The sequence below is a fragment of the Typopeltis vanoorti genome, chromosome 22 (genome assembly GCF_054136105.1).
Source record: "Typopeltis vanoorti isolate ZY-2024b chromosome 22, IOZ_Tvanoo_1.0, whole genome shotgun sequence".
NCBI classification, from domain to species: domain Eukaryota; kingdom Metazoa; phylum Arthropoda; class Arachnida; order Uropygi; family Thelyphonidae; genus Typopeltis; species Typopeltis vanoorti.
The window spans coordinates 30,403,548-30,427,576 of NC_143570.1; the positions used below are offsets into that span (position 1 = coordinate 30,403,548).

Here is a 24,029-nt window from a genome sequence, read left to right on the forward strand (position 1 = left end):
CTGTGCCACACCAGATGGTTCCCTGAGCTATAAACTTGCAGCGCTCTCAGGATCACGTTAATGTGTTGTGTGCTATAACATGCCTGGAAGTGACAAATGGAAGCTATTGGTTATTGGAAAAAGTGCCAAGGCTCGATGCTATAAAGGGTTTAGAATGGACAATTTGCCAATTCTGTATTATGCCGACAAGAATGCAGGGATGACTTCTGTTATTTTTTAGGAATGGCTAATGAGTTGGATACAGAATTGTAAAGAAATTCAAGAAAAATTCTTCTGCTTCTGGACAACTGTGCAGCACACACACCCTCAATTAGATTGTTTGAAAAGCAATCAACTTGAATTTCTTCCTGCTAACACCACGTCCCTGGAACAGCCAATGGACATGGGAATCATAAAAAATTTGAAGACTGTATCACAGAAGGTTGGTACACTACATCCTTGAAACAACTGAAAATCTACTGAAGTCATCTTCAACAGCCAAAGAAATCAGTGCAAAGGTTACCATTTTACAAGCAGTACAATTTGTTGCAGATAGTTGGCAAGAAATAAGTAGCAAAGCAATTCAAAACTGCTTGATCTGGTTTTAAGAATTCAGATCAGGAAATGCCAGATAAAACTGATAATGAAAATGAAATCATTTTGGAACTGTAAGTCAGAAACTATGAAGAGTTTTTATTCACTGACAATAGCTTTCAATGTTACAGTGAAAATAAAAATCGTGAGGATGCAATTATTGAACAAATTGCAACAAAGCGCCTAAAGATCCTGGAAGATAAAGAAAGTAATGAGGATGACACACCTGAATATGAGCGAGTGAGTGACTAACCAGGAAATTTATTGCTGAATTACAATGTTACTTTATGCAAGAAGGCAATCCATTATCTGAATTAGATACCTGTGCTGATTTTGTTCAGTTGCAGTCTAGAAAGGGAACACGTCAGGATACAACCAATAAATTTCTCCAAAATAATTGTTAGGGAAAATATGCTTTTTTAATAGATACTTGTATAATTAATCTCTTTAGGGATACTGCACAAATATGTATGTCTAGTTTTTTTAAATAAAAATATGGTTAACAAAGGTATATATACTGAAATTTTGTCTATATTTAAACTTTAATTTTTTGTGATATTTTAGCTTTTTCCATAAAATTTGGCATAACTGGGGCAGTCGCTGAATTGGGACAAAGTGGTTCTAGTCCGGATGTATCCCACTTAACCAGAATCCATTGTGTGTGTGTGTGTGTTTATACACCACACACACACACAGTTACACCCCGAGTTACGTAACACGCAACTTACATAATAAATCTACTAGCGCATATGAACACATTTGCGGCTTTGCACAGGTGCGTTTTTGAGAGCCTTATTATAATACAGTAGTAGATGCCTCGCATAGTTAGCTTAGTCACTTGTTACCACTGCTAACTTCGTTGTTTTTTCACCCTTAAAATGAAATGCAAATGCAAAACCAAATGTGCTGGTAATAAATCTAAAAAACAAAGGTCTGCAATTACTTTAGAAGAAAAGTTGAAAATAATTCGTATGTATGAAGGCGGGAAAATTCTATCAACAATAGCTCAGGAAATAAATCGACTTATTTTGACAGTGAATACAACAGTGAAGGATAAAGTTCGCATTGTTGAAAGCACGAAAGGTGTGGTAACATTGAAGGGCACAATTATTATCAAGAAGAGGCTGGGCCTGATATCAGAGATGGAGAACCTATTGTCTCACTGGATCGATGATCTGACACAGAAGTGGATACTGTTAAGTTTACCGATTATCCAGGAGATCACTGGCATCACGGACGAGGAGAGTACATTTAAAGCTAGTGCTGGATGATTGGAACAATTCAAGAAACGTACAAATCTGCACAGTATCAAAATTACAGGTGAGGCAGCAAGTGCAGATACAGACACGGTAAGTCAATTTCCTAAACTTCTGGCAGAAATAATTGAGGAGGAGGGAATATCTGCCTGAACAAATATTTAATGTCGATGAAACGGCTCTGTTTTGGAAGAGGATGCCAACATGGACATTCATTGCAAAAGAGAAAAAAAATCTATGCCTGGATTCTAGGTCGCAAAAGATCAGATCACTGTTATGATTGGCGGCAACATTTCAGGGGACTTAAAACTTAAACCACTTACAGTGTACCAATCCCAGAGACCGTGTGCCTTTAAGAACATTGACGTGAGTATGCTGCCAGTAATCTGGAAATCCAACACCAAGGCTTGTGTGCTGTTCGGAGACTGGTTCAATTACCACTTCGTTCACCAGTGGAATGAAGGAATATTGTGCCAAGAAAGGAATCCCGTTTAACGTGCTTCTCCTTCCAGTCGCCCAGAAGAGTTGGATCCTGACATAAACATTGTTTACCTTCCTCCTAGAACTACCTCACTATTGCACAAATGGTGAGGTAGTTCTAGTATGGATCAAGGCGTTATTGCAACCTTTAAAGCCTACTATCTGTGGTGTACGTTTTCCCAAGCAATCAAGGCCATTGATAGTGGTAAGGGCATTACTCCACGTGATTTCTGGAGGAACTAAAATATACTTAACACTATCAAAAACATCGGGGTGGCTTCGGATGAAATCAAGCAGACAACAATGAACGCTGTGTGGAAGAAACTCTGCCCAGAAACAGTCCATAATTTTAAGCGTTTCATGGAAGGAGAGCAAACAATGACTGATATGGGTGATGAGTTGACACAAGAATTACAGCAGGCGATGGAGACTTGTGTGCAACTAGCACAGCAATTAGAGCTGGAAGTGGATAACGGTGACATTAATGAGCTTCTTTTGAGTCACGATGAAGGGCTAACTAATGATGACCTTATTCAGTAAGAGGCATTCCGAAATTCAGAAGAAAATACTAAGCTGATTGAACCACCAGAGATAACGAAATTTACAACGAAGGGACTAGCCGAAGTTTTTAACTAGATAGACATTGCGTTAGAAAAATTAGAATCGATGGATCCGAAAACTGAGAGGTTTGAAAATGTTAGCTGCCGTATCTATTCCAATATGTCTAGCTACAAGGCCATCTACGACAAGAAGCGTGTGACTACACAATCTACTCTAGACATGCTTGTGAGATGCCGTTCACAACAGTGAAGATGACAACTCAGATGACCCCGACTACCCTCAGCCTTCAATGTCAAAAGGGGTAAAACTTCCCGCAGAACAGCATTCCTTAGAGCAGCCAACTTAGCCATCACGATACATTTTATTATTTGAAAAGTGAACATTTCAGTTTGTTTTTATATTATGTATTTTTCCTACTTTCATATTTACAGAATGTATATTATTCAAATACAATTGATAAATTTTTTTATAATTGAATTTTTTTTTAATCATCCTAAAAATGAAAAATATTTAAAATGATAAACATCTGATTAATAGCAAAAAAATTAATGCAAGACAGCGGTACGAGTAGCCTTTGAACATTTTATTGTACATATGTAATTTACAAACTACATAAATTTCGAGTTAAGTAAAGGTTCATGGAACGCATTACTTATACAGCTTGCAGTGTAACTGTATTCTATAAAAGAACGTGCTGATTTACTTTCTAGGTACTTTGTATATGATTCTTTTTTTTTTTTTTTTTTTTTTTCCCTTGGGCTGTTTTTTTCAACTTCTTGAGTACAGCAAGTCCCTTTTTTTTTTTTTTTTTCCTTCTATCCTTAACAGAAAACTTCTTTAGTGAGACTTGGCTAACAGCAGATGACATGGTTACAGAGAGAGAGAGAGAGAGAGAGAGAGAGAGAGTGTGTGTGTTAGTATTTTCAGGAAAGATAGAGTAGACAGGATGGAAGGGGAAGGAACTGCTGATGATAGCAGATGAACTGTAGCCAACAAGAGTAAGAGTCAGTCGTACAGATGGCAGTTCTTTTGAGTCAATCTGGTGTGATATTGAGGTGAATAGGACCAAAATATAAAACTGGTTGCTGCTATAGACCAGGGCATCTGGGATGATGTGGAAGACATGCATCAGTAGATTAGTACAAAGAGTGTAAGTTGAGTAATTATTATGAGGGAACTTCAGTTTTGGAGACATAGATTGGAAGAAGGAAAGATACCATAGCAGGAAGGAAATTTATACACTTACTCAGAGATAATTACTTGAAGCAAAATGTGATGGATTTGGGGTACAAGTGTTAGATCTGGTTTATAGGATCAGAAGATCTGTCCATAACTCAGGTGGCTACAGTGCCTCCAATTGGGGAAAGAGATTATTTTGACTTAGGAGGTAGCAAAACATGTGGAAATTCCAGTTAAAAAGGGATATATGTGGAACATAAAGATCTGCAAGGGAAGGATGTTCACAGTGCATGGGGGGATAGTCAAAGGGATATCTGGAGGAAGCAGTAGGGCACTGTGCACCCAAGGTCAGGAGAGTAAATCAGGTAGAAGTTAGAGTCAGATGAATGAGTAGTAACATTAAGCATGAGCTGCAAATAAAATAAAAAAAATGTTGTGAAGGGTATATAAGGAGAAAGGTGACTAGAATAGTAAAGAAGGCAAAATCAGATTATGAGAAGAAATTACCTGAGAAGCCAAAAGGAAATCCCAAAGAGTGCTTTCATCATGTGGAAAGTAAGAGGAAGAATAGCTATGGAAGGATAACTTTAATGTGTATAGAGTGTAGAGAGGTGATAGCGGCAAATGAAACTATTGAGCTACTGAGTGACCACTTTGAAAGGGTATATCACCCAAGTAAATATGACAGGGACTGATGTGAGAACAGAGGTTGATGAACTGGAAGCACTTGGGATATTGAAGAATCTGAATGCAGATACAGCTGCAGAACTGAATGAGATATCAGCTCATGTTTTAAGAGAATGTGCATGAGAATTGGTGATGCCTTTGACCAGGCTGTCTAATTTAATTCTCAGCTCTGTCAGAGTCCCAAGGAAATGGAAGGAGGGCAAAATAATTTGTTTGCATAAAGGAGGATCTAAGTTTGTGGTAGCAAATTATAAACCAATCAGTATTAACCAATCAGTATTATAAACCAACTCAAGGGTGGTAGTAAAATTTGGTCAAAAATATAATTCATGAATGGATGGATAATATTATGATACTCTATGAGGGGTAGCATGGCTTCAGGAAGGATTGATCATATTTTAGAAATCTACTAACTTTATATAGTGTGACAGCTGAGTTGGATAAAGGGAATAGCTACACAAAGATGTTGCTGGATTTTGAAAAGGCATTTGACAGGATACCACATCGAACTTTGTTACACAAACTGCAACAAATGGGGATGGATATGAAACTGGTGATGTGGATAAAAGGGTGGCTGATGAACAGATACCAAATAGTACTGTATATAGAGGAGCGGAATCCAGGAGAAGAGTGATGTAATAGGGCTCTGTGCTTGGACCACTGCTGTTTAATTTGTATATAAATAATATAGGAAATGATTTAAAGGGAGATATTCAGTTGTTTCCTGATGATGCACAGTTGAGTAATGTAACAGTTAATTAAGATGATGTACAAAGCTTGCAGGATGATATAAATAAGCTGATAGTATGGGCAAAACATAATGGATGTCAATTTAATCTAGAAAAGTGTAAAGGTATGCATTTTGGGAAACAAAAGATTACAAGCTGTGCATCACTTTGAGTTAACTATATCCAGGAAATTGATGAAGCTGGGGATTTTTTTGAGGGGGGGGGGGAAATAGCAGTAAATAGAATGTTAAAGTTTAGAGGATATATAGCTAAAGCAGCCAAGGTAGCAAAGAGGATTATTTGGTTATTGAAGAACACACTAACAAGCAGAGATAAGGCAGTTATCATTCTCATTACAAAGCCTTGATATGACCTCATCTGATTTACTCTGCTCAGGTGTGATTTCTTAGGGATGAGGAAATGGCGGAGAGGATCCAGAGACAAGTCACCAAGATGGTGAGTGGTCTGTGGAATGCTCCATAAATCATCAATCTATCCTCCTGAGGATAGACTGATGATTTGTGAGTTGTGAAAGTTGGTTGATAGGTGAAAAGGAGGTGAGGAGAATATGATAGCATTTAAGTCACTTAAGGGATTTAATGGATTGGAGTGCGCAAATGCTTTGTTTTCTGTTACTGGTTTCAAGGAGAGGTACGATAAATACTGTTGATCATTGGGGTCTCCCACAATGAGTCTTAGGACTCCATGGAAATGCCCGTGCAATAATAATAATAATAAAAGTTCACATTGCCTAAGCATCTGAATGCACTTCGCCTCCACCAGGTTTCGCCTTACAACTGCTAAAGTTTGGCTCTAGTTTTTGAATTCTTACTCTCTAATTGTTAAATTCTTTACTTTAAATTTAATTCTGTCCAAGCCAAATGATTCCTCTTAAAACTTTTTCATTCTTTTGTGTGTGTGTGTGACATATTCATTTTTATTATGCTCAGAACTTAAATGGGGATTTTTTTTTTAATATATATATATCATTCCCACATATGAGGCCACAAAGTGTACAGTAAACAAATGTCATGGCTGGGCTAAATTGCTACCTATCTCGAATTCCAAGTGAATCTTGTAACATCAACAAGACTCAGACTATTACTATTAACAATGATATACTCAATAATGCTTTTATTGTTACATGGGAATGTTCAATTCAAGTGAATTCATACATCTTTCGGCTGAAACAGAAGAGTAATGTCTATCCAGAGCAGAAAATGTACAGTTTTTTTGTCAATCACAAAGTTCCTTTCCAATATGAATTTTGCTAAAATATTCCATAACAGCAACATCTCATTTGGTATTCAGATGTTTGGGTCTCCAGCAAACACCAATTTCCCCTACTGTTTCTTTTTTCCCTTCCAAACAATTTTCATTTTTATGAATCAGAGAATTAATTCCCTTCACTACTAGTACTATGAATAGAACCACAGGTGCAAAAACTCATAACAGTAGTAGGCAAGAAAAATATCCTTTCAAGGTCATGTGACAAGAGAGCAGGTACTCTGTGTGAGAGGAATGCCTACTAGTCATTTTCCTATACTTTTCCATTAATCCCTTAAGTATCAGTCATGAAAACAGCTGTAAGTAGAACAAAATGAAACTGACATTAGTGCAGAATGGATTATTCTCCTGGAAATTTCAAAATTTTCATAAACTATTCCTTTCCTCTGTACTTGGAAAGAACAACTATAATATTTTGGCAAGTACTATTTTTTTTTATTAAAAAATACAAAACTTTGAAACTGCACTTTTTTAAGTTGATCAGTCATAGAATCCTATGGGAGGCAGCAGCATCCTTCCACCATTCAGGCAATGCCATGCAGTGCAGTTGAAGTTTGACTTTATGTAAAGTGCAAAGCGAGCAACTAGTTCATATTTTCTATAAGGAAATATAGATAGGTAATTAGAGGAAAATGCAGCTAGAAACCATGCAAAATTAGTAAAAAGTGAAATTAGAAAGGGTATAATGTTTTGTATTTTTTTTTAAAGGGGGAAATGGATAGGCATTAAAAAAATGCTAAAAAATACACAACGTACCTTCATGTTTTCTCTAAATAAAAAGCTCAACTATGAAATTTAGAGAAAACATGAAGTTTTTTCCTGTATATTTCATAGTTGAGTTTTTTTCTAAATGCCCATTATATACTTTGTAAAAAATACAGAAATAAATTTCATACTTTTCTAGTAGCATATTTTAGTAATTCTGCATGCTTTCTAGTTGAGCTTACCTCTAAAATGCCTATCTGTATCCCCTTGTAAAAATATAAAACTAATTACACACTTCACATGTGACATGAAGCTGAACTGCACAATTGCATGAGCAGAGGAAGATGTTGCCATCCATAGGATTACATGACTGATCAACACCCAAAGAAATGCAGTTTTCAAAGGTTGATTGATATCTTCACAAAAAAATGTGGAGCATCAAAATTTTTTTTGCAGTTCTTTCACAGTCCAGAGGTATAGAATTGCTTGTTAACTGTAAAAGAATGCAAAACAAAACTTAGCAATTTATTGCTAACCACCTTCCAATTGACACCCATCAGCAAATGATACACATTCAACACTGTTTGAATAATGCATAAAACTTTGATTTTTTGATAAAAATAAATAAATAAATAAATGACAATTACATTAAAAAGCATTATAGAGTTTTTCAGGAATGCTCTGACAAGCATTTTGGAATATTTTCTCCTTTAGAAAAGAAATTAAAATGTGATGATTATGATGCTAGAGTCACTGAAGAGAATACAAAAGTCTTTCTGTGATACCAACATTGGCATCATCACACAGAAAGGGTTAGCTCTTTCCCAACACTGAACTATGCAAGGCATCCTAATTAATTTTAATAGCACTACAAGAAAAGGAATTTTAATTTACTTTGTTTTTCCCTTCGTCAAAAATGTTTCTTTGTGAAAGAACAAAAAGCATAAACAGAAAAGTGGAAAAAACAAAATCCAATAAAAAGTAAAAACACAAAAAAAAAAAAAACCTAAAAAAATTAAATATATCCTTTGCCAAGGTCCTTTGTCTTAAATCTAATATAAATTACGTGCATCACTACTTAGAGACATCTAAATGTGACCTGTTATTTCTAATAGTCACGACTGGCAACCTTGACAACTGCCATCTACCTTAACTTTCCAAACTTCACTCACATGATCACTTCCACTACAAAAGTCGAATTTATGCATTTGTCCTGTGTCAAAGAATGTCAACAAATCCAGAATCCCTCTTTTTGAACTAATTCAAAATTTCCTTTTCCAATTTAGAGACATTCATTTGCATTTTTATTCTAATAACCATTCTAACCTCTCTGGTTATTTATCACTGAAGCCTGATTTTCTGCAGTCTAATTACCCAAACAGTGAGGATAACCAGACTGCAGAAAATCAAGCTGGAAGAGAAGCTGAGATATCTGCTGGCAGCAGTGTTCTTTCAAAAATCAGTCTAACAAAATACCAGATAATCATTTCTGTGCTCCCAACATCCCTGATCTCTTGTTATACAGTTTCCCATGCAAATATCTGTGGATGCTGTCATAACCCAAGTGAGTCACAAAGTCAGAGTGTGCTGAGTGGTGCAGAAATGATTTATCTCTTGATTATATGAGAAGGTAGTGCTTCTTAACAAAAGAGCAAAATAGTGAGGTGACTGTTCAGACTTCAGATAAAGGACTAATTAACAGCAGCAATGTAATATGAACAAACAACACTAGTTTATACATGCTATAATAGGTTAATTAACAATGACTTTGTATATTATACATTTGAATTAACCAGCACTAACACTTTTATTACTCATAAACACATCTAATGTTGCTTAAATCAAACTAAGTTAAGCATTAGCATTTCTAAAATCAACTTTAGACAACTCTTATCCTATGGAGATATTAACTTCTCAGCCTGGTCCTATTTGGGTTAGGGTTTACAACACAGCTCTAAGTTCACAACACAAGGCATGTCAGCATACCTAAATAAATAAGCACTTTAAAATTTCTTGCTGAAATACGTGAAGAGGGTGGGACATAAATAGTCACAGCCCTTTTGAAGGCTCCAATTTCAGATGAGCTGAATACCACTTCCTTCTGTTTCAAGAACATCAGCTTGAGATTAGCTTCCATGGCTGATGACTGTTCTGACAATTATCTATTTGTCATTCTGAATTATGACTAATGATATACTCATTAGTCATAATTCCAACATACTCTCATCCTGGAGTCTGATGATGAGTTAGCTTTTGACATGACAAGTCACTCTTCTCTGCACCAATGCTAGAGACTTACTTTCTTGTGAACTCATGAGTTTCTACCAATTAGTCCTGACATCTCTTCTCCTTCCAGAATTCTGACTCTTTCTCCCAGTTATGACTCAGTGACTCCCCTTTTGTTCCATCTAGTGAGTATCTATCTATCTATCTATATATATATATATATACAGGGTGTTCGGGATAAATTTGACATATTTATAATTAATTATATTTTTCCGTAAGTTACATGTATTAACACACACTTCTCTTCATTTAAAAGTTTGGATCCTTCTTCATTCATATACAAGATGTCAGAAAGGATGGATAGCTGGAACCCACCTGAATCATGGAAGAGAATAACTTGTATCATGATGATTCGTGCCCGCCATCAAAATAAGGATATTACGACTGCTGCCCAATGCTCCCTGAATACAGTAAAAACAATCAGGCATGAACTAGAGACTTGCAATGGTGACTACGAGGATGTAGCAAGAAGAAAGATCGCTAGCAGACGATCTGATTGCGTTCGTACAGCAGAATTCCTCGCAAATCTGCAGGAACAGGTGTTGAAGAACCCTGGCATTGGAATTCGGGCTTTGTTCGTGGAGTTGCTAACTGTAGTCAAGCCCTGGATAACAAGGGTAGCCAATGGTAGGCCGTATGTATGGCAGCAGGATTCGGCCCCTTGCCACACCTCTGGGAAAAGTCAAAAATGGTTGTCTGAAAATTTCTACGACTTCACCAGTCCAAATGTTTGGCCTCCAAACTCCCCAGACCTTAACCCCATGGATTATTTTGTATGGGGCGCAGTTGAAAAAGACACCAATCGCACTTCCAGTAATACAAAAGCCCAGTTAATGGATAAAATTAAAACAGTTTTTGCGGCCCTTCCCAGGGAGACTGTAGCATCAGCTTGTTCGAGGTTCCGAAGCAGAATTGAAGCTGTGATCGATGCTAATGGTGGTTATTTTGAGTAAATCTTGTTGATAGTATTGTAATTAACTCTGCCTGTAATGTTTTTTTGTCAATTCATTAAATTTAATAGATACAAAGAAGATTTTCTTTTTCCTATGAAACTGTCAAATTTATCCCGAACACCCTGTATATATATATTTTTTTTTTTTTTTTTTAATGTGGTTACCACCTACAAAAGATTATTACTAAACCTATAGAATATATGTACCATGGGTGGGCAAGGATATTTTTTTCCCATTTTTGTCAATTTTACATACAGGTATCCCTTGTTATACACGATCTCACTTTACGCATTTTTGCTATAACATGATTTTAAAAAGTAAATTTTAAAAATCACAACCGAACCGGTAGCAATTTCGCAGTCACCCTGTGCGTGGTCACGTGACTTTGTGCACACACTGCTTTGACAAGGAGGAATTGTGCAGCATGTCAGTCTCACAGAAGGTGTAGAACTAGTGAGCTCCATTTTTGGAGTCTTCTGCAACGTAAACATTATAGAAAAAAAGAGGTAATTGTGATCAAAATACTTCCAAGACTAAAAAACAGAGAAAAGCTATAACACTGGAGGAAAAATTAGAAGTTATAAAGAGGTATGAACGTAATGAGCGCACAGTTGACATAGTCAGAGCTACAGGAATTTCAGAATCAACTTTAAGAACAATAAGAAATCAAGCAGAGAAAATAAAAGAAAGTTGTAAAAGTGCAACGAGAATGTCGACAACTAAGATAACACAAATAAGGGCACCAATTATGGAGAAATTGGAAAGGATGTTGGCCCAATGGATTGAACATGAAAATCAACGTGCTGTTCCGTTATCCACCTTGATTATCCAGGCTAAAGCGAAAAGTTTGTTTGATGATTTGAATACTATAGATCCTGATCCTAAAGTGCAATCTTTTTCTGCAAGTGCTGGGTGGTTTGAACGTTTCAAGGTGCGACATGGATTCCATAATCTCAAGCTGACTGGCAAGGCTGTTGAGCTGATGTTATTGCTGCTGAGAACTTTCCAGCAAAATTTCTAAGTGTAATTCCGGAAAATGGTTATTTGCCTCAGCAAGTGTTCAATCTTGACGAAACGACAAAATTTGTATGTTTTCTTTATAAGCTGAATAATTCATTTAAATAATTCATATAATTTAAACAATTCATTCATTAAAATTTCTTTTGCTCACAGGTGTAAAGTATTAATTTTTTTATCCTTCTGAAGAAACCCCTATCTCACCCATGCTAAATTCAACTCACTTTACGCGATTTCATATTACGCGATTATTTCGTAGAACCAATTAATTGTGTAAAGCAAGGGACACCTGTATATATTATGTTTTTGTAATATTTTATTTATTTGACATTGTCTGGAAATTCTGCTCTAGACACCAAACATGGAACTTTTTCAGGCACTTCAGGCCTCCAATAAGCAGGGGTAGTCTCACACCAGGCAATGAAATTCATCTTCCACCTAAAGACAATCACAAACATCCATGCCACAGTGCGATTTGAACCCATAACCTGTTGGTTGGAGAGCTGGTATGCTAGCCACTTGGCCAACCAGGCTGGTGGATGCAAAGCAATGCAACCATAATGGTATTTTGCATTATTTCTACAACAGCATGTGTGCATCACAACAATGGAGCATTGCTCCTGATGTTCCACAAAACAATCAGGTCAGGCTGGTTGAGACAAGCCCAGCACCACTGCCCCCCCCCCCAAAAAAAAAACTGTTTATATAATATATAAATGAGTAAATTACTGATATACTGTGCATTCCTATGTAATATGAAAAATGCTACTAAAGCTTGAAAATCCTATACCTTTTGAGAGCAGGATTCACATAAAGCATATATAAACAGCAACTGTTTGTTTGTTGATATATTTTCCATGGTTGTCTTTGCATGAGTTGAAAAAAAAATAATATCAGGATGTCAGTCTTGTCTTTTGGTGATGTTAGGATACCAGACTTGACAAGATACTAGAAGGCTTGTCTGCAATTTGTGCAGAAGGCAAGTTTTCTACCCTTAAGTCTGCTCCATAGTTTAATTTATATTTGCATGTCTTTTCGGCTAAGTGTATAGCTGAAGTTTTTCTTCAACTGTTATGGAACACTCATAAAGGAAGATTTGGACAGTTCCTGCAAGTTTGAGTGGAATAGGAGTATAAGTCCTTAATTCCAGTAAGAATTTTTTTTTTTTTTTTTAGATCATTAGAGTGAAAACAGTAATCACACCCAAGGAAAGAAATCATGAAGATTATCTAGTACCATGCAAAACTAAAAGTGGCTATGTGAATGAAGTTGTGTAGAAAAGAAAACTTGGACAAAGTTGTGATCATAGTTATCAAGATTAGAGCTGGCATCTGTAAGAATTCAGTATTATTATCATTAAGAGAGACCTCCAAAGAGTTAAAGACTCATTGAGGGAGGCCACATACTACCTGCACCAGCTGCCATACCTGTTCTTGAATTTATTTACACATATAATATCCAATATTATGTGTAATATAATATTGGATATATGTGTAACATATATCTGATATTTTGTTATACATATAATATATGTGTAACAAAATATCCTACTTCCACATATAATATCCAATGGCAATCCATTCCAATCACGCACCACTCTCTGAGAGAAAAATATAGCTCTAGTATTACATAAAATAAATTTTCCTATATACTGAACTCTTACAAATGTGAAAGATAATGTGTGTGACATTGAATTTCCTCAGCTTCCTGTATGGCTGCATTTTGTTGATGATATATCTGCAGCCTGGTCCTGCTCTAAGTCAGAGTTGCTTCAATTTCTGGAGAGGATGGACTCTCTTTGTGCTCTCGTGTTGGGTTCACTATTAAGCATGAACTCAGTGGTCCTTTATGGATGCCTTAATAGTTCAACATCCTGTGGGTCATGATGAATTTTTGGTTTGCTGGCAGATGCAGTCTCTCAAGTTCCCACCATGATTCTTCACAGAGAATGAGTGTTGTCAAGAGCCTTGTAAATGGGACTGATGCAATCTACTCCTCTGGTTCCCTTTTATTGGATGAACTGAATTTTTTTTTTTTTTAAATATCTGATCCACACACATGAAAGGTCACAAGACCTATAGCACAAGAGTGCCTGGTGTGGACAAGAGAAATATAAGAAAGGAGGAGTCAGTTTACATTCTGCTTGAACAGCTGAGGATAGTAATCTCTGGAGAAGGCAGAGTGGGGTAGACTATTCCAAAGGACAGAAGTAGATGGGATAAAAGAGGAGACAGTGAAATTAGCTTGGTGAGTTTTAAGATGGACTGTAAATGGATGTTGGTTACAGTGGCTCTTGTTTTAAATGATTTTAGAGGAGAGTGGAGGAATAATAGTCACCAATTCAGCAGAGCACTGTCCATGAAATCTGTAGAAGAGGCATAAGGCAGAAACGGAATGTCTGTGAGAGAGAGAGATCATTAATTAGCCGGATTGCCCTCTTCTGGATAGAATTGAGCAATTGTAGAGAAGATTTTGGTGCACTCCTCCCAAATATGGGAACAATATTCCATAGCTGGACAGATTTGGACTTTGTATAGAGTTAGCAGCTGTGGAGGGGTGAAGTAGTATCTTGTGCAAAAAAGTACACCAAGTGTTTTGGCTGCTGCAGAAGCTATAATTGAAATATGGTTGTGCCAGGAAAGATCGGAGGTGCAAGTCAGTCGAAGAAGAGATATCTGATTGTGTTTGGATATCTCAGTATTATTGAAGGTAAGGGGAAGAGTTGCAAGCTCTTTCTTGTGAGAGATCAAACAGAACTGAGTTTTGGTGGCATTCAGGTTTACAAGGTTTTCCTTGCCAAGGGTGAAGTAATACAGAGCTTATAAATATTTTACCTAAACAAGTTGCCATAAGGTACTTTGACCTCATTAAATAAAAATCTCAGGATGAGAGTAATATTGTAGAAAGTTTTTTACCTTGAGTATATATATATTATGTTAAAGATACCAAGCAATTTTATAAGCTAGGTTTTTTAATCCTTTTTCGCAAGTAAGCAAACAGACAAGTAAGTCAAGTTTGTGGCTGCACGTAGTGCAACACTAGGCAACTTGTGGTTGTCTAGTGTTGCACTAGGTAATTATCTTTCCCAAGATAATTACTAGGAAAAAAGGATTAAAAAACCTAGGTTATAAAATTGCTTGGTATCTTTAACATAATATATAACCAAGATAAAAAACTTTCTACATATTACTCTCATCCTGAGATTTTTATTTAATGAGGTCAAAGTACCTTATGGCAACTTGTTTAGGTAAAATATTTATAAGCTCTGTATTACTTCACCCTTGGCATTTTTTAGGTCTGGCTCCACTGACGAGACCTCAATAAAGGTCGAAACCAGTATGGGTAGTGATCATTACCTTAATGCACAGCATCATACATTTTCGCAAGGAAATGTGCTTTGCATTAGGGGAACATTCTAAGGAAAGTGATCACAGCTTGCTCCACCATTACCACGAGTTGCACTACGTGCAGCTGCAAACTTGACTTACTTGTCTGTTTGCTTACTAGGGAAAAAGGATTAAAAAACCTAGCTTATAAAATTGCTTGGTATCTTTAACATATATTTATAAGCTCTGTATTACTTCACCCTTGGCATTTTTTAGGTCTGGCTCCCACTGACAAGACCTCAATAAAGGTCAAAACCGGTATGGGTAGTGACCATTACCTTAATGCATAGCATCATACATTTTCCCAAGAAAATGTGCTTTGCATTGGGGGAAAATTCTAAGGAAAGGGATCAGAGCTTGCTCCACCTTTACCACGAGTTGCATTACGTGCAGCAGCAAACTTGACTTACTTGTCTGTTTGCTTACTAGGGAAAAAGGATTAAAAAACCTAGATTATAAAATTGCTTGGCATCTTTAACATTTATAGTGAGACTTTTGAAGGCATGGAGAGATGATTTCCGTGAAAAAAAGATTTAGTATCAAAAGTCGCCGATGGGGGAAATTTTGGCGCTAGCAGAGCTGAAAACAAGTGGATAATTACATTAAAGGCAGATAAACAGGAATAATAGCATTTCGACAGTGTAAGTGACAGCCGCGTCACTCATTCCAGCTGGATACGTGGCGAGTTACAACAATAATAATAATAATTAAGCTAAAACAACAACTTGCGAGACACAGAAATTAATGTAGTGACTGAACTTACAGGAAATAATGTTTTATTCATCAGAATCAAGGTCTCCTGGACCACATACACGATTTTCAATGTGCTGACCTTTCTTGTGTATAACAAATTGCATCTGGTGTGCGACATGCTCTACAGCTGAGCATAAGGACTCGGATTAGATGTTCATAACATCCCGTTTTATGTTCTCTTTCAAGACATGCAAGTTGGGAAAAGGTGCTGTACTGAATGTTCAATGTAAAAATTATGGAATCCGAACATCGTCTTGGCTGCAACAGGAATGACAAAATTTTCCAACATTCTTCGATAAATCTCTCCGGTAATGGAGCAGGTTACAGGATTTGTAGCAGTAATACGCTCAAAAAAAAGTATGGTCCTATTATGAAATCGGCTGTGAAGCCACACCACACGGTTACTTTTGGAGAATGCAATGGTACTTGCTGGATCGCTTGAGGATGATCAGATGCCCAAATTCTGCAGCTGTGAGTGTTGACCAACCTATTCAGATAAAAATGAGCCTCATCACCCACAATATTCTCCAAGGCCAGTCATCGTCGACCTCCATTCGGGCAAGAAACATCAGCGCGAAGGTCATGCGCTTATCATCATCTGCGGTTAGTATTTGCACACAACTGAACTTATATGGATAGAAGTGAAGCATTTTCCGTAAAATTTACCATAAGCCATATCAAGTTTGCAAGCTATGGTACGAGCGCTTGGACCAGTACTGGTCCCTGTGTCATTGAACACTGCAGTAGCAACATCTGTTACTCTCTTCTTGCACTGCTTTCCATCCTCTGCCAGGTCTAACTCCTAGTGATCCAGTTTCTTCAAACTTCTTAATCATAGCTTTCAGTGCTACAGCTGATATGGGACCTGTACGCAGGTTATAAAGCCTTCTAAAATCCTGAAGGGCCATTATGGCATTGCACTGTTTAAGGTAAAACAACTTAACAAATAAAGCATGCTGAGGCAAGGTAGGATGCATATTGAGCACAATTCGTCAGTCATTCAAATAACTGCCTGAATGTTCCCAATCCTTTTTTAAGTGGAATTGGTGGCGCTGCTGTCATGTATGCACAGTAAAATTTGCATAATCTTTTTACCTGTGTTTACTGCAAATATCTGACTGCTTTTGGATCTGCCAGTGCCAAAATTTCCCCTATTGGCGCCTTTTGGTACTAAATCTTTTTTTCACGGAAATCATCTCCCCCATGCCTTTTGAAGGTCTCAATATAAAATGTAGTCTCATTCCATGTATTAGTTTTAGCTACAGATACCTCCAAAGAGGGAAAGTTAATTTATGGCCACCCTGTATCACCGTTTAATTGAACATAACTTGCACTATTTTTTTTCCCAAAATTAAAGCTAAAAAATCGTGGTGTGAGATATACGCAGGGATTTTCGGAAACTAAAGTTTACAGGAAAAAACTAAAAATGGGTATGACTTACCAAGAATCTCCTATTCGCTATGACTACTTCCAGCTAGAGAAGTTTCCTTGTGTCAAAGTCATCTACCCAAATAGTGCCATCTTCTTTCCCATTATTTCAAGTAAAAATTACCAGTAATTTAGAAGAATTAAGAATTGGAGGAAGCGTGGCTGTGATAGTGTGTGGCTACGCTCCACAAGTAGGTTGTGATGAGGAGGAGAAAGAGACATTCTGGAGAGAACTAGACCAGGTGGTAATGTTAATCCCTGACAGTGAGAGTGATCATCGGAGCAGACCTGAATGGGCATGTAAGAAGGCAACGAAGTGGTGAAGAAAGGGTGCACGGGGGGTTGGAGCAGTGGTGAAAGAAATGAAGAAGGTAAAAGAATCGTAGAGCATGCTGTGGCCTTCGATTCGATTCGAAAGGATACCCAAGAGGAGGACAAAATCAGAGGAAGATGGGAAGAATATTTTCGTAATCTACAAAATGAGGAGCATCCAAGAGAGAGGTGTGAGGATAGAGAGGCAAATGAGGGATCGGTGCAGGGGCATAAGCAGAGGAAGTGTATTGGGCACTCAGGAAAAACAAAGAATGGAAAGGCTGTGGGGGTGGACCAGATACCTGGAGAAGTGTGGAGAAGCTTGGGCAGCGAGGGCATAGACATGTTATGCGATCTGATGAGGAAAATAGCCCAACAGGAAAAGACGATACCAGAGGAATGGAGGAAAAGCATTCTCGTCCCAATCTACAAGGGAAAATGAGATGTTCAAGATTGTAGCAACTATAGAGGGATCAAACTAATGTAACACACGTTGAAGATATGGGAAAGAAAAGGAAGGATACGGCAGGAAACAAAAATTGGTGAGAAGCAGTTTGGATTTATGCCAGGAAGAGGGACAATGGATGCAATATTTGCCCTAAGACGATTGATGGAGAAATATAGGAAGATGCAGGCAGAGCTACATATGGTGTCTATAGACCAGGAAAGGGCATACGACACAGTAGCCAGACAGGAGGTATGTAGGTGTATGAGGAAGAAGGGGGGTGTCGGAAAAGTACGCGAGGTTGGTGAAGGAGATGTATGAGGGAGCAAAAACTCAGGTCAGGTCTAGTGTTGGCATGACAGAGGGGTTCCCCATTGTCGTAGGGATCCATCAGGGATCAGCTCTGAGCCCCTACCTCTTTGATCTAGTGATGGATGTACTAGTGGAGGACGTCAAGAAGGAGGCACCATGGACCATGATGTTTGCCGATGATATTGTTCTCTGCGAATCATCTCGAGAGAAGCTTGAAAAGACCCTGGAAGAGTGGAGAAAGGTATTGGAGGAGAGAGAGGCATGAAAATTAACCGGGTAAAGATCGAATATATGTCAGCGGGGAGTGACGAGAACATGATCATACGACTCCAGGGTGAAAAGTTAACTTCAGGGAAGAAATTCATGTACCTCGGGTGGGTCAACGAGAGGAATGGTGACCTGGATGAGGAAATACAGCACCGAATAACATGTGGCTGGATGAACTGGAGGAAGATGAGTAGGGTCCTGTGCGACAAGAGAGTGAGTTGTAAGATGAAAAGAAAGCTGTATAAGATGGTGGCGAGGCCAGCTATGCTCCATGGTGCAGAGACGTGGCCGATAACAAAGGCACAGGAGAGGAAGATGGTGGAGATGCGGATGTTGAGATGGATGAGTGGTGTTACAAAGAAGGATAGGTGGGGCCAATCAGTAAGAAGGTACAAGAAAGCAGGCTGAAGTGGTTCAGTCATGTAGAGAGAAGGAGTGAGGAGTATGTTGGTAAACGAGTAGAACATATGGAGGTGGAGGGAAGGAGGAAAAGAGGCAGGCCCAAACTCAGATGGAGGGATAAGGTGGCAGAGGATCTTAGGGAGAAAGGATGGAGTTGGGAAGATGCCCTGGACCAGAGAATCTGGAAGAAGAAGATTAAAGATGGGAACGCCGACCCTGTTTAACATGGGATAAGGCATAGCGAAAGAAGAAGAAGAAGAAGAACGAATAATCCTTTATGAATGACTAATTAGAAGTGAAAGCAGAGCGTGAAACAGACAGCAATAGTAGGCCAGTAGAAGACAGAGTGGCTATGAAGATGTGCACATGATTGGTGCAGTATTAACAAAAGATTGCACGACCCAAAGACAAAGGCAAGCCCGCAATTTTTTAGTTGAAATGCTAATTCTCTTCAACCAAATTCCATAATATCTGAAACTGCCATAACAACATTCACTATATATTTCTTAGTTTTAACAAGTTTATGAATTTTAGCACAATCCGTTGAATTTTATTGCTGCTTGTTTGCATTCGAGCTGGCAGGTGGACTCACACACACGTCTAGCTAAAAACAATACTTTTTAGTTAGTGTTTGCAGGTGCAACATATGGTTTTGCTTGAGTCTATACAGCATGGTTAATGTGTGTGTGGGGGGGGGGGAGGAACATGTGATTCATTAGTTAGTGCCGTTTTTATCCGTTATCTCTAATTGCACTATTTGTTGAAAAATATTTTATACAGACTGCAAATGTCTCTGTACTTTATCAGTGATACAAGAAAACTACTTGTTTTCTTGCATCTGCAGTATAGTGGCTGTTTGGAAGGGCATGTTGTTTACCGCAGGGAGTGAGTTATCACCCCGATGTGAAAGTATTAAAACTTTTTTTCCGTGTGAGAAGTATATGCGAACCTTTTTAATTTCTTTTTTCATAAAGTAAAATTGGGGGTGCAAACTATACGTGAGGGCGAGTTATATTCGAGTAAATACGGTATGCACTGGTTACAATGCTGCTGCATCATTTGCAATTCTCTAAGAAAAAAGAGTGCCCCTTGATGCACAAAAAAGTCCTCAGTTGCAGATATGACTTCTTCATCATCTATTGTCAATTTTGTTCTTTTCAAGTGGTTCTTTAAATTTGAAATAGGAAATCGTCAGATGAGGCCAGGTCTGGTGAATTGGGTGGGTGAGGCAGACTATGAAAGCCCAAGTTGTATATTGTCTGCTGGATTTCATGAGCAGTGTGAGCACGTGTGTGTCCTGCAAAAGAAACACACACCTCTTCTCAGTTTCTTGCAGTGTTTTTCCATCAGTACCCCTCCTTCAATTCCTTCAGTGCTGTTAAATAAACTGCTGCTGCTGTAACAGTTTTACCATTTTTGAGGTACTTGGTAAGGATTACACAATACGTATCACAAAAAGACAATGGCAGGAACCTTCCTTGCTGACTTTTGGGTTTGCAACTTCTTTGGCCATGGAGAACATTTGTGTCTCCACTCCAATGACTGTTGTTTGGTCTCTGGGTCATGATAAAGACATGTTTCATTAACCGTCACAATATGAGCCAAAAAATTTGTACCTGATTTCTCAAAACGACACAAAATACCTTCTGATGACAGCACACGTTCTCTCTTTTGGCCAGCATTCAAACATTTGGGGACCCACTTTGCTGAGAGCTTCTGCATGTCCAGATGTTGGTGGATAATGACCACTCATTCCCTGGATATCTCCAGAGTCTTTGCAATGTTTATGGCCGGTATTCATCTATCATCAAGGATTATGACATGGACTGCATTAATGTTTTCAGGTGTGATTGCTGGAATGTCTTCCTGACCTGGGGACATTTGTAGTCTCAGGATGCCCAGTTTTAAACTTGGCCACCCATCTGCAAACTGTTGGATATGCTGGGGTACAGTCCCCTAAAGTCTCGCACAAAGTTTGGTGAATCTCAGTTGTGGACTTTTCTTGCAGAGTACAAAACTTGATGAGGGTCAGCACCTCTGTGTCTTTGAATTTCTTTGAAACCTCTCACATATCCTAATACCTCTGACACATATATCCTGAAAGAAAAAGAACGAATTATTACAATTTGATGAAACATGGGGGTTTAAAGGATTTTAAGATATGTTCTTTCTTATGGTTATATCAGTTGCTTTAATATCACTTTTGTTCTAGATGTTTATCAGAACTTTGCAGCCCCCCCCGTATATCGCACTTCCTACAAATCCACACTTTCTCTCATCTCTCATTCAGCCTCTCCACAAGCACATCTATTATATTTCACCATACATACATATTGTGCACACCACATTGAACCATTTGTGAAAAGTCTATATCGTTAATAGACAAAAATCAATATCTATATTTTGATTTTTGCGGTGGGTGCTCACCTAGGTGACCGGTTGATGTCCATGTGGTTGACCTCGTGAGTATCGACATTGTGTTCTGTTTAAAGAAGGAAATTTCAATTAATATATCATGTAGAAATCAGGATGAAAATCATGCAGCACTAAGTTATCAAAAATCTACAGTACTACAATAAAATTCAAGCAATATTGCCAATTATTACTCAAAATAGCACTTATATTTTCCAGAACCCTTTTCTAACACTACACACCTTATGGCCCTCTAGTGACAATTATCATGATACACTATATCAGAAAAATTATGATAGATTCACCTGTCCTTAGTTGCTTTGGCATAAATTTTAAATGTTTATGTAATTTGACTCCTTGGAAGTCTCAAATAATAATAATAATAATAATAATAATAATAATAATAATAATTTCAGTCTACTGTGGTATGATATTTTTGAATATTGCTAATCATTGCAAAAATTAAATCTAAAAAGAGCAACAAGGATAGTTTATGAATTTTACTAAACTATTAAAAGATACAAAAATATAATTCAAAGATTTTGTTTTAAAAAAAAAAAAATGTTAAGGTGTAAGCTTAACATTAAAGAGAACAAAAATACATTTTTAATTGAAGGAAATGAAGGAAAAAAATTTTTTTCCTTCATTTTATGAAGGAAAAAAATGCTCTTGGTTAAATCAAAAGATAATTACCTTTCATAATAATCTGATCCCTCTTCTAAACCTGGAAGAATACCAATAAGGAATCCATTTAAGCCAGGCCTTAGTTTTTCTGCAAGAGGCACAAAGTGAGTTTCATATATTGCCAATAATGTAGGTTTAACATTCATTGCTGCATGTCCTAATAAAGGAAACAAGCCTGCACTATATATAAATAATTCTTGACTTAATCTTTTTGTTCCAATGCATTTGAAAATAATGTCGTAAGTTTCCAAAGCTTTGAGATGAACACCACTGGGTAAAGCTGGATGCATGCATTGCGCCAAACGTTTACTGATGATAATTCTTCGTGGAATTACTGAATATTTGATGTTGTTTAATAACACCTGTAAACAAAGAGTAATGTCAAATCAAGATATTTATAGCATAAAAACATAAAATAATGCAATATTAAAAACTGAAAACTGTTTTTTCTACCTGATAAAATAGTCTAATAATTCTACATAAATTAAGGAAAAAGCTTGTGAATAATTTGTTTATTTAAAAAACAGATAAAAATTAAGCCCACATAAAAGGATGAAATTGGAATTTGTTCCTCAACCATTAATCGACAGCTTTCTTTTTCATGGGTATGACCTCCTTGAAACAAAAAAAAATATTGGCAGGCATTAATGTGAGACTACTCTACAAATTTGTGATCCTTGTTGGATATTAATAAAGATGTAACTAGCTTCGGTTATCATCTTGCCATCTGAACAATATTCAGATATTCCTCTTCTTTTTTTTTCCCTTAATATATCAAGGCATCACAGCATGGAATAAAATGTATGCATCCTACCACTTCTAGAGAATGTTAAGTCAACAAAATGATCATCTAGAATCAGAACAGGTACTGTTTCTTTCAGATCTCCAATGCATAGGACATCTTAACAGCTGCTGATTACAAATAAATTTCTATGCTAGAGTTATGCAAAAGTGGATAGCTTTTCTTCAACAGCTTAATGGACATTTTGCTCAAATTCTTTCACAACATGTTTTTGCATCTGTCTTTGTCACATGATGTATCCAGTGTAAAGCATTCATCCAGGTGTCTCAGATCCATTACAACATTCATCTATCATGCTCAGATTTTCCCACAGGTCTTCCATCATCATCAAATTCCTGCCATGTATCCTCAAGGGGTGTACACAATATGATAATACTACATTAAAAAAATTAAATCATTACTAACTTCCTATCTACAATTTTCCTCCAAATCAGTCTATTACTTGTCAAGACTCCAACATTATCAGATCTTTGCACTACCTTACCACAGTCCTGAAGATACTTTCAGGCACAAACTTTGTTTGCTCACACTTGGATAAAGGATTAAACTAAACTTATTATTATCAGATCTTATATTTCTATTGCCTAACACACTTTGTACTGTATCAATCCATCTATATCTTGGTCTTCCTCTGGGTCATTATCCTGTCAACCTGGCTGAGAACACTTGTTTTGTTAATCTTTCCTCGCCCATTCTGTTCAAGTGAACATACCACCTGAGATTAGCTCTGCTAATGCATTCCTGGATGCTGACAATGCCGAGTTCTTTCCTAATATCCTCGTTTTTAATATGACATTGCCATTCATGCCATCTGTTCACACCTATAATCTTTCTCAGGACTCTCATATCTGTGGTCTCTAGTCTTTGGTCAAGTGTTTTACTTCTGACCCAGCTCTCAGATCCATAAGTTAACACTGGTTTGAACACTGTCTTGTATACAGCTAATTTAGTGTTCCAACTAATTTCTCTCTTAGTCCATATGAATTTATTCAACTGACTTCCTACTATACCAGCTTTGTTGATTCTGTTGTCTATTTCCATATTTAATTTACCATCTTCACTAAAATTCTTGCCTAAGTAGCTGAAATGTTTTACTTGTTCAACATGTTCTACA

At 37.3% G+C, this 24,029-nt stretch overlaps 1 protein-coding gene across 5 annotated transcripts in view; it reads right to left on the reverse strand.

Moving 5' to 3' along the window:
• LOC150094270 (protein DOP1A) overlaps positions 1 to 24,029 on the reverse strand; it is a 613,349-nt gene that overhangs the window by 542,374 nt on the left and 46,946 nt on the right. For 4 of the 5 annotated variants that reach the window (XR_016550242.1, XM_090412136.1, XM_090412135.1 and 1 more), the window contains exon 3: positions 22,123 to 22,475. Coding sequence is in view for 3 of the 5 variants with exons in the window: in XM_090412136.1 (XP_090268262.1) it covers positions 22,123 to 22,475 (353 nt within the window). In the remaining 2 variants the exon portion in view is untranslated. Of the gene's footprint in view, positions 1 to 7,698; positions 7,782 to 22,122; positions 22,476 to 24,029 lie in introns of those variants that run through there. The other variant, XM_090412138.1, reaches the window with a different exon arrangement.